The 11,392-nt window shown below is 43.8% G+C and overlaps 2 protein-coding genes across 7 annotated transcripts in view; one reads left to right on the top strand and one right to left on the bottom strand.

The window, feature by feature from the left end:
- The window catches only part of RUFY1 (RUN and FYVE domain containing 1), a 15,821-nt gene extending 13,336 nt beyond the window's left edge, over positions 1-2,485 (top strand). Inside the window, exons 16-18 of the mRNA XM_009641203.2 lie at positions 100-148; positions 330-407; positions 1,143-2,485. Of these exons, the coding sequence (XP_009639498.1) occupies positions 100-148; positions 330-407; positions 1,143-1,286 (271 nt within the window). The 3' untranslated portion in view covers positions 1,287-2,485. The remainder of the gene's footprint in view (positions 1-99; positions 149-329; positions 408-1,142) is intronic.
- Positions 2,486-3,790: 1,305 nt separating this feature from the next.
- HNRNPH1 (heterogeneous nuclear ribonucleoprotein H1) overlaps positions 3,791-11,392 on the bottom strand; it is an 8,533-nt gene continuing 931 nt past the window's right edge. Inside the window, exons 2-13 of one of the 6 annotated variants that reach the window (XM_035896685.1) lie at positions 11,189-11,326; positions 10,158-10,313; positions 9,817-9,960; positions 8,100-8,238; positions 6,923-7,101; positions 6,642-6,713; positions 6,429-6,562; positions 6,125-6,260; positions 5,878-5,961; positions 5,692-5,742; positions 4,526-4,618; positions 3,791-3,947 (exon numbers count right to left, since the gene is read on the bottom strand). In XM_035896685.1, the coding sequence (XP_035752578.1) occupies positions 3,823-3,947; positions 4,526-4,618; positions 5,692-5,742; positions 5,878-5,961; positions 6,125-6,260; positions 6,429-6,562; positions 6,642-6,713; positions 6,923-7,101; positions 8,100-8,238; positions 9,817-9,960; positions 10,158-10,313; positions 11,189-11,326 (1,451 nt within the window). In that variant the 3' untranslated portion in view covers positions 3,791-3,822. The other 5 variants (XM_009641202.2, XM_035896687.1, XM_035896688.1 and 2 more) reach the window with 5 other exon arrangements.

Below are 11,392 nucleotides of genomic sequence, written 5' to 3'. Positions count from 1 at the left end.
GTTTAGATTCAGTAGCTGGACACTGGAATGCCAGGTAAAATTAAACACAACGAAATGTAAAGTCATGCAGAGGGACTGACTTTTTTTTCCCCCCCCCAGATCAAAGTTGAAGATGGAAGATATTAAAGAAGTAAATAAAGCGCTAAAGGTACTCTACAGCACATGGCTATTTTGACTAAGCAGATGCATTTCATCTAACACCTTCAAATTTCACCACCTATTTTAAAAGATGGCTTTTGAAAAATACCAACGGCTTTGGTAAAACCACCTTTGAATTTTATTCTATAAATTCATTTGTAGCTAGTGAGGTTTTCATTCCAATTTTCTAGGGTCATACCTGGCTGAAGGATGATGAAGCCACACACTGCAAGCAATGTGAAAAGGAATTCTCTATCTCAAGAAGGAAGGTAGTGTTGTTCAGTGGATTTTTTTTTTTTTTCTGTGACAAAACAGAAATGGTGCTGTTGTATATTTTGTTAGAGAAGACTGACACTGCTTCAATTCCAGCTCTCGTTGGCATGATAACTACATAGACAAGTAATACAGCATTTCCCGTCCTAAAAATACGGTTCTACTCGGGCCCCTTCCTTGGTAGGAAGCGGCTGTGGGCTGTGTTTTTTTTCATGATGTGGTTCATCTCTAGTCCCTCTTGGACTGTGTGCTATGGGGACTGGACTGGATGCTGACGGGGGCCACACTGTGCCTCTTGGGTCGCAGGGAGCTGCTGCCAGGGCCTGCTCCATGGCTGGGGACAGCTCGCTCTGCCTGCACAGGGTGCCTGGCAGCCCCGGCACCAGAATTGTCCTGTGGGCGCTTCCTCAGAAGCTGGGGCACGGCTGCGTGGGGACGCACATGGGGTGTGCCCAAGAGCTGCCACATGGCAGCAGAGCGGCTCCTCTGGCCCCTGCCCAGGCCTGCTCCACCTCTGAGCTCCGGGAGCTCCGGGACGTGGCGGGCAGCCGGGCTGTGCAGGGACCACACCGCTGTGTTCCATCCTCGGTGCAGGAGGAAGCACTGCGGGAGGGCTGGGCCTCTTGGGAAGCAGAGGATGTCTGTGCTCCGAAAGCTTTTATAAAGTCTGATTTCGCTCTTCCTGGTGCTGTTTTTAGGCAGCTGTACTTATTGTAACTCTCTGTTTGTAGCATCACTGCAGAAACTGTGGGGACATCTTCTGCAACACTTGCTCCAGTAATGAACTTGCACTGCCATCGTATCCTAAACCTGTCCGCGTTTGTGATACTTGTCACACTTTACTACTTCAGCGGTGTTCATCTAATTCCTCCTAAGGCTTTTGTAACTATGACAGGATGACTTCAACATTGGAAAAGTAGCCATGATTTTTTTTAATTCTCAATTCCAGGCATCTTCTGTGGAGCAGAGTGTCTGGCCTCTAGTGTATTCCACTGTAAACACAGCAGCATAGAATAGTTTGTAGGGATTATGCAAGCTAATGTTTCTCCAACTGGAATAATTAAGAATAAAGAAATCAGCTGTAATTGCCCTTAAAGTTCTATTTGAAACTAAACTGCAAATTCACTTTTCTGATTTTTGTAACTATTTGTATTAAAATTTGTATATGGCACTTCTACATTTATTTGATCCCCCCGATGTCACTCACTCCCTGCTCATGAACTTCAGTTCTGCCGTATGGTCACTGTTGGTGCTCCTGTGCATCTCATGGGCTCGTGTACAGTTTTGTATTTGCTCAAAGTACAGAGAAGTCAATTTATGAATTGTCTATAGAAAGAGCTTTATGATGGGTGTCAATGGATGTGCCTTCAGTTTGCTGCAGAGTCACTTGTTTGGGAAGTCGCTGTGACAACAGTACGGTAGTTACACAATAAAGCCTTCTGCACAAACGGAGAGTGAGACTGAAGGTCTGATTTTTAACAGCAGTCAGTCAGGGATCCTGGAAGAGATGGTTCTCCTATGGCTGTGCATGTTGTATGCTGCAGATACCAAAATGCATCTGCCCAACGTATGCATGCTCACAGTATTCTCCTGGAAGGGGCCAGTGCTCTGCAGAGTAACTCCCTGCTTCTGTACTTCCCCAGGAGCAGCAGGCTTCTTGCTGGGACACAGCAGGGCCAAGGCCCCACCCAGGGGCCTTAACCAACAAGGGCATTGCCCACCTCTGGGCAGCTCCTGCCAGGGACCTGCTGTGCAGCACAGCTGCACCCAGGGCTGGTGCCAGCTGTTCAGAAGCAGTTTGCAGCACACCCACACCGCTGCTGTAGGGCATCAGAGCAGCAGCCGTCAAATCACACCACCAGTAATGGAGGCAGCCAGGCAAATGCAGCCCCATCCCAGCAGCACCCGCGCTGCATGACACAGAAGAGCCTTGGGCCCGAGCAAGCAGGCAGTTGCATACAGGCTGTTTCTTTCAAAGGCTTCATTTGGAACAGCCCAAACATCGATGCAATCCTGATCTGCTCTTTAGCCGTTTCCTTCCACGCTCAACTCTGCTGGAAGCTCAGCAGGGAGAGCAGTCCAAACATCGATGCAATCCTGATCTGCTCTTTAGCAGTTTCCTGGAAGCTCAGCAGGGAGAGCAGTTTGCCCTGAGCTGGGCACTGGCACCAACCCAGCTGCACCTGTGGCTGGTGACTGCAGTCCCCATCCAGTTCCTGAACTAGCTCCACTGCTGCAAAACACAATAGGGTTTTCTTCACTTCTAACCCTTAAGGAAAAATGGTTAATTGGAAAAGCTTACTATTTACTATAGCAAATGTAAGGAAGCAGACTCCCATTTTATTCCAGGGGAAGTTCCAGCACTCAAAGCTCTAACTAAGCAGCTTATAAAACCACATCTCTGAGCAAAGTCCACTGCTGCAGCCCTGTGGCTCCAAGGAAGACACCCCCACACCTGTGTACAGAGCAACTGCAGCTCTGAGCCCAGGCCCAGCAGCACCTCAGCCCCTTCCCCACCTTAAGGCTCTTTGAGCCCCCACCCATTCAGCATCTGCCCCAGCAGGGGCTGCTTTACTTCACTGCTTGTCACTTTGAGCACCCCTTGAGGCCGGCACTGAGGTCAGAACTCGCGGTAGGAGCAGTCACAGGACTCATGGCAGATGCATGTCGAGTCCCACAATCACTGAGCACATGCAGGAACAGCAACACTTCTGCGTGTGTCACTACACCACAGACAGTGGAGGACCAAGAAGGAATGAGTTCCAGTTTTTAAAAGGAAGATTTATTTAACAAGTTTCACTTAGCGCAATACACCTAAAAAGGAAATCACAATACAATGAAAGATTAAATCAAGGCCTCAGAATTTTATACGAACACCAAGACCAAAACCCTAAAGTAGCCGTATTGCGTCTCAACAGGTTTCCCCCATTAACTTAAAAAAAAAAGCTTTAACGTGCCTTACAGGAAAAACTAGAACTAACATGCCAAATGTTCACTTTGAATTTCAGACACAGCTCCTATATTGTTTCTTTACAAAAAAGCATGTCTCTTTCAACATGTACTCAAAACAGTGTTGGATGTAATATGGTATAAGAGCAACATTTAACGTAATTCAAACAGCTTTAACCTAAATACGCTTACTGCTTAAATACACTCCTACAACAAAACTAGCTTGAGAAACGCTCAAAATTGTTTAACAGTTATAGTCTTTACTCAACTTGGTTATTACATCCTAGATGAATGTTCATTTCTGTATGTTCAAAAATACTGAACCTGAAAGGTTTTAAAATAACAATCCTGAATTCACTTACAGTAAAGCATAAATCACAAGCTTGTATTGCAAAACTGTTAAACTTAGTTTTTTGTTTTTTTGTTTTTTAAAAAAAGATTTGACCAAAAGTCAGCGATTGGTTACATTCCCCAGCCACCACTCATGTTGGACATGTTCGACATGCCGCCCATGCCATTCACTCCCATGGACGCACGGTTCCCACTGCTGTAGTAGCTGCTGTTCATGGCGCCCTGGCTCCCGGGGTCTGAGGGGGAAAACCGACAGCAGGTTCACAGCTACTTCAGGCCGCTGCGAAGCATCACTCCCCCAACGCCTGTCCTGGCTGGGCCACCTCGTAAACACCATCGACTGTGCCCAATACTGCAAAGTGTCAGTTTACAGCTCCGTACCCAAAAGGAAGTTTATTGGTTGTTCAATGAAAGTGCCAGCTCTGTCTTGCCCTCCTTTGAATTCAGCGTTCTATCGCTGTTCTGCAGCAGTGGAGAGGACCCAGCCTCCCACATACCTTCCCCCACCTGTACTCACATATTTAAGCCAGGCTGGACTCCAGCTTCCATACAGAGATGGCAAGAAGCCATCAGTCACAGAAGTCCAGAGTCCAGAATCATTTCCCACATTCCCCCCTCAGCTCCAAGTTCCTGCTTTGAATCTATTCCCCCCTAGTTCACCATTAGTTCCAAAGTTCACAACAGTCAAGTCTTTAACTGTCAGGGCTTGTGCTCCCAGTCTGCACCATGGCCCTTCAACCAGTGAACGGCACCTTAAGGCCTCCTAAGCCAGCTGCATCTGGCCCACCTAAAACCAGTGAAGAAATGCTCTTACCATATCCACTCATGCTGCTTTGACCACCGTATCCTCCTCCATAGCCCCCGCTCAGCTGCTGGTTAGCCGGACCACCGTAACTGGATTGGCTTCCTTTCAAGTTAAGGATAAAATCGTTAAGAGCTTGCCTGTCAAAAAGCCCATTTGTTATCAGCAAATCCACCCTTCACCAGACTAACAGCCCCTGTACTCTGGCACTAGCTCCCTCTCTCACCTAGGTAACTTCCTAAGTATGTAAGGTAACAAGCTCAAAGAAAGCAACGGGGTTCCTAAAAATATTCCTGCAGTCAAGCAGCAACAAGAACTTTCTGATTTTCAAGCCCTTGCTGTAGGGGTTTACTTTTCTATGTACTATACCAATCTGCCATTGTGCATAACACACGCCTCGCGAGACTTAAACTTGGCTCTAAGTGACCTCGCACAGGAGTGCTGCCCACTGCAGTACCCAGCCTTTCAGGAGGCATGCCGACTCATTAACTGGAATCACTCATTTGCAGACAGTCCTGACAGAGACCTCTGGCTGTTCCACACTGGCTGCGCATCACAGCAGGGCTGCAGGAGACCTCTACTTACGCTTACTAACTCCCACTTTTTACCTCATCACTTGTCTGTACTCCTATAAGACTCCTCCGTAGTTATAGCATCAGCATCAGACTTCAAGCATTTTGTGATCAGAATACTACAGAAGCAGCAGCGTGTCTACACACACCTACACCCCACCCCACTGCCCTCAAGAAAGCCCCAAAGATCAGCCACCAACTTAATCTCCAAGAAACCAAGCAAGTCAGGCATCAAGAAGGGTATCTGCTTTACAGACACGATAGTGGCCTTAGCCTTGTGTTGCAGACACGCATTTTTAGATTTTCAAACAATTATGGAGTTTGCTAGAGAAGTTCAGTTTCTCCAAATTCCAAATAAGTTTTCCCTCGCCTCCAAGACCAGGTTTGAGTGGCAGGTCTCATGCAACAGATACACCCTCCATCACCTGACTATGTTCTGGTCTCCAAAAAAAGGGAGGGGGAAGGAGAACAAGAGGACAGCAGCATCTCCCACTTCACTTCCACTCCCAGGAGCCATTCATCCCACCACACACACCCCCCACATTCAGCACCACAGCTTATTCAACCTATTAGTTGTTCGAACGCATTCCCAAAAGGTTTATATACCTGGCAATGTGCTAGTGTTCCAATCTTGGACTACCCCTTCCGATTCCTTGACTGTGTGATTAAGACAGAATGTTGAATTTCAGTTTTTATGCCAGGCATAGAATAAGCAGGAGCTGCATAAAATTAGCCAGCTTCGTTAAATATCAAGTGGTTGTTTAAAAGTGCAGTTAGACTGTTTACACATACCCATTGCTCCCATCATTTGACTGCCATAGGCACCACCACTTCCTCCTGCTGTAGAATTCAAGAAGAGTTCTACATATCTGTGTTCTGGAAGAAGAAAAATTTTGCCATGAGAGCATTTCACACCAAACCCACGCGCAGTTTGCCTCACTGCAAGTGAGGCTGCAATAAAACTAATAAAACAGCAGATGCACCACACTGTAGTGCTGTATCTTCCATAAAGTCACGCATTCAGAACAGTCATACTCACGCATATTTGCTTTGTCTTTGGACATAGCAGCCACTGCATCCTCGTGAGTGGCAAATTCAACATCTGCCTCTCCAGTTACTCTGCCATCCGGTCCGATTTCGATGTGTACTCTTACAGGGTTCAGAGGTGAGAAGAACTACATGCAAAATAGTCACACAGATTAAAACGCACCAATGCAACAGTTCGGTTTTACTGCAAGCAGTTTTCTCTAAAGGAACATTCGTTAACTGCGGTGCAGTTGACATGTCCAATAACAATCACAGAATCTTAAAGCCACGCACTTCACGGCAGATTTGGAACTCACGTTATAGATGTCATTCTCCGTAGCTCTGTAAGGCAGACCTCTCATGTGGACACAGTGGCCAGTCGTGCTCTGGAAGGTGGATCCCCCGTCGCCGTATCTGTGGTCCGACATTCCTGCAGAGAAAAGAGTCCATTCTAGGTCTTTCAGATGTATTTTAGTTTCTTTTGAGACGTATTGAAAGTTCAGTTACTATTCCTATTAGAGATCTCTTACCTCTTCCAAATCTATCAGAACCAAAACCATAGCCATCATTATACCCATTGTAGTCATCATAACCTCCATAACCTATAAATAGATTGGACAACACGTTCATTTCAACTATGTATACACAAACACACTGCAGACAACTAGCATTAGAAAGTTCTGTTTCTTCTAGGAGAAGCAAGGCCAAAGACACATACGAACCAGTAGGTACAAAGCAGGGGAAACACTACCAGGTCCAAGTGTTGCTGCTTCTCAGATGAGCAGCTCCCTCTTGGACTCCGTATACTTACCTCCTCCATAAGCTCCACGCCTCATTCTTTCCAAGCTACTTCCTCTACCAAGACTGTTATATCCCCGCGTAAGACCAGGTCTGTCGTAAGGACCGGGTCTCTGCATTGCCAGCAGCTTGCGTGGAGGGTCGTAGTGAGTGCGCACTTCTGCTCGACTACTCTTGAAGATCTCAATGTACCTAGAAGTGTTTCCACAGAAAGAAGTCAGTCTTTTAACTCCTTCCACAAATACCTCACAACTTTACATTAAAACAAGCCATTTAGTCATAGCCTCGAAACTGGCAGTACATTTTAAGCCAAGTTTCTTCACATTATGTAGGCAATGACATATTATTATAAGCACTACATTACTTTCAAATCAGTGTATTTTCAAGAAATTACAATTACTGAAGGGTTTACATGCTCCTCATAGTTCACAGTATCCCAACCTTAAGGGTGGGGGAGCAATATTGATTCCCCACCCTCCTCCCCCCAATTTAAAGTGTTAGTCAAAAGACAAAGGAGGGACTGATGTCCGCTCAACTCAGCACTGTTTTGCTCATGTGGCAATGTAAACAGAGGGTTAAAAGCCTAGTCTCCACCAAGATTTTAACCCATCAGGATGCTACAAAAAGCTCTGCATGTGCTAGTGAACCCAGCCTATGCTTCAGTGATTCAGCGTAGGCAAGAAGTGCATGCTTCAATGAAAAATAGTCACAAGTAAAATAGAATAAAAACCCTTTGTGACAATTTCTTGAAAGCTATGCTTATTACATTGAAGATTAATACGGTAAGAAAATTTGTTACATTTCAACTTATAAAACAAGTTTAGAAAGTATCACATTTTCTTATGGTAATAAGAATACTGTGCATATCTTTAGCTCTAAAGGCATAATTGGTGCTATTTCAGAAGTTAAAGCCATAGTCTCTCAACTTCATCACTTTCAAGCTATCAGTTTTGCCCTCCTCCAGCATTAAGTTTCCAAAGCACACTTAAGCATAGCCCAACTTTATCTTTCATTTTGGGTCAATCCAAACTGTCTGTGCCATACGCACAGTAGCAATACCTTTACTTATCACCAAGTTAGAGACCAAAATACTATTTCTATTTGGATGTTAACACTTTCAGAAGAGAGAATATGGATTTAATTGTTTACCATAAGAAAAGTGACATAGCCAACCAACCATCCATCCCCACCTGTGCCCTATTCTTTCCTTGTGTTTCTTTAGAGCCTTTTCAGCTATTTCCTGTGAAGCAAACTGCACGAAGGCCTCCCCCGTACTCCTCCCCTGGAAGTCCACCGGCAATGTTATCCCATTTGGCACGATTTCCAACCCTTCAACCCAAGGACAAATAACCCCAGTAGGGGGGCAATATTAACATCACAAGCCCAGTCATGAGTTTTTCTTATAGCTTTAAATACACCAGAATTTTAACACTTGAAAGTGAATGGTATGTTGATTCTAGAACACTAGAAGAAAAAGCATGTCAACAACAACAAAAACAAAACCAAAAAAAAAAAAAAAAAAAAAAAAGATCCATGACCACATACCATTCAGTTTACGTTCTTAACCCACCCTGCAGAGCACAGAAACATTCTGAGTGTCACGGACAACTCCTCAGATAAAGCATCTAATGCAGGGTGCATTAAGAAGTTCAGATATTGTTACAAACCTCTTCAATTCTGTGTAAGTATTTAAGAAGAACTTTTTAAGATAAATTCAAACACAGCAAGTTAAACAGCTTTATATAACAAGTATTTTTACTAGAAGTCAATCAGGTAAAGTAATTAGTCTTATGCAAATATCAAGTTTCAGCATTAATTTTTTTATCTTTAGGAGTGCTCAATTAAGAAAAAAATCACGAAGTAATTTCAGAAGTATTAGTTTCTCAACAGAAGAGGCACATTTTGTATATTAAAGTACATTAACAGTTTTTAAAGTTTGAATCATTTAACCATGTAAGAAAGAAACAACTTAAAACGCACATGCTTATGAATTGCTCGTTCACAACATAATACTGATTCAGAAAGCAAAAAACAAGTTCTGAAGTTGCAAAATTGGAAATATTTCTACCGTACTTTAAGGCAAAACAGTAAGCTCAGTCATATCTTCTTACAGAAAAAACATTCCAGCTAATTTTAACACTCACATTTAGAAATCTACTACTTTGAAAATACTACCAAGTTAAACCCTAGATAAATCAACAAACTTCATTGTTAGGCATTTATAATAGTACTCCAGTTCCTGAAACATACAACAGCTGCAAAAGAGTGCGAATGAGTCAACACAAGACATTATCTCTTCGTCCATAAAAACTTTAAGCTAGACAACATCAAGGGTTCCCCCTGCCCCAGGAAGGGGAGGGGGGAGGTGGGCTATCTGTACTTGGGTAAGAGTTCATTTTTCAGCAGGTTGGTTTTTTTTCCTGGAATCTTACTCAATACTAAATCGATGTTTGTAGAGAGAACATGGGCACAATGCATGCCCTTCCTCAGATCCTGCTCCTTGTACTGAGCCCAGCAACAAGGGTGTTCTACATCCTTCACTGAACAGTGCAAACCAGCTAAGACGGTGGGTGGAAATATCCTCCCATCCGAATTGTTCACTTTGAATTTAGCAAGCAAGACACTTGCTTTCTGTTAGCCTTACTTGGAACAGTATGTCCCGCTAAGTACAAATTACAGTGACTTTGTAGAGTTCCCTCAATTATTTAGTAAACAAATACTGCAGGCATTGATCTCTCAAGTCCAGATAACTAACGAAAAATTGCTTATTTACTTTTAATACCCATCAGTATACTGTTGGAAGTACTACTGGGCAATCCGTGGTCGTTTGTTTTTTGTTGTTTGGTTTGGTTTTGGTTTTTAAGCACAGATCAATAGTGCTACAGCTACTACTTTTATCCCACATACCTGAAAAAAACTGTACAATTTCTTCTTTACTACAGCCAAATGGGAGTCCTCTAAGACGTACAAAACCATCATTAGCTGTATCAGGGCTGTTGGGACCAGTATGCTTCAGAACCCAATCCATTTCAACGTTGTTTGACTTGAAAACTGTAAAAGGCACTTAGAATTAATGCATTCTGGAATACACAACAGTTTTAAAAACCATTTGCCTTGAAACTAGTCAACTATTATATACAAGTTCGTTTGTCCTTTCACATGCATTTTTAAGAGACAGAAAAGCAATTGACCAAAAACCCATCAAGCACAAACACATTTAGTCAGTTACTAGACCAACTGAGTCAAACCTTCAACATATCTGTGTCCCATTGTTTCTCTGTCTTTTTTCAGTGCCAATTTCACATCCTCCTCTGATTCAAGTTCAGCAAATGCTTCTCCACTTGGTCTGCCCTCCCTGGTGTAGATGAAACGGATACCCAAAGCCCCATTGAGAATTTTGCAATCTGAAAATGAAACAGGAAGGCCAGAGTTAATTTAATTATTACGGGAACATTGTGACTTAAAAAGAAAAAACTAACAACTATCAAGTTATATCAAGATGAGAAAACCAACAGTATTCTTGTTCTAACTTTTACAGTGACCGATAAACTAAGGGACTAACTAAAAATCAAATCGCCCTTGTTGTCAAGTTGGATGATTAGCAAAACATTAAGGACAAATGCAAATTAGCTATACATTTTCAAAGCTTTGCTGCCTCAAATCAGGCTGAACATGCTATTTGCTTTTAATCGCAACCGACCTAAGACTTTCTCACCAGCATGGAGTGAGATAAGGAACAGTTAGTAGCAATCTGTAAGTGCAATTAAGTCAGAACCAAGTCAAATATGTCAAACTCCTGAAGCAGCTTTAAAAATCTTCAGTCACTGAAGAAAGCATGTACTTATCGCTATTTATTACCGCAGAATGCTACTGAATTTGGTAAGGACACGACACACTAAGCCCTAACATAAGAGCTTATTAAGACAGCAGCAAAAACTAAACTGATTTAGTTCAACCTTTAAGTTTTTAAAAGAGAGGCTTCTCTCCTCTGGCTGCTCAAGAAGCTAAGGCAGTTGTGGCTATCCCAGCAACTCACAGATTAAACTCCTTTGTGTCTAGTTCCTGCTAGCAAAAGCATAGTTGTCCACACTGCATCCTAGCCCGTGCATTTCCTGCACTATAAACTTCATTAGGTAGTGAAGTGCAGTGAATGCTTTCTGGAGCTGCTCACTGCGGCATTCCCACTGCCACAGTGTCCCCAGAAGGAACACAGAACTGGCAACAGAGGCCAGCCCAGACCCTCTCCCAGACCCCCAGTTCCCCCCCCAGTTCTGCTTACCGGAGAAAAACCTCTGCACCTCCTCGGTGGAGCAGGACCAAGGCAGTCCCCTGACTTTCACCACGTATCCCTCACTGCTCTCTGTGTTGAGCATCACGTTGGGGGTGAGGCTCGGCTCCGTCTCAGCTTCTGTGGTTGCTGGAGAAGACCAAAGCAGGCCCTTTGAGATGCTGCACAGCACAACCACCACCCTCACCCCCTCAG

Source organism: Egretta garzetta, unplaced genomic scaffold (genome assembly GCF_000687185.1).
Source record: "Egretta garzetta isolate BGI_Z169 unplaced genomic scaffold, ASM68718v1 scaffold26, whole genome shotgun sequence".
Lineage (NCBI taxonomy): Eukaryota > Metazoa > Chordata > Aves > Pelecaniformes > Ardeidae > Egretta > Egretta garzetta.
The sequence above is the reverse complement of the archived record's forward strand: the minus strand, read 5'-3'. Positions and strand labels throughout refer to the sequence as shown.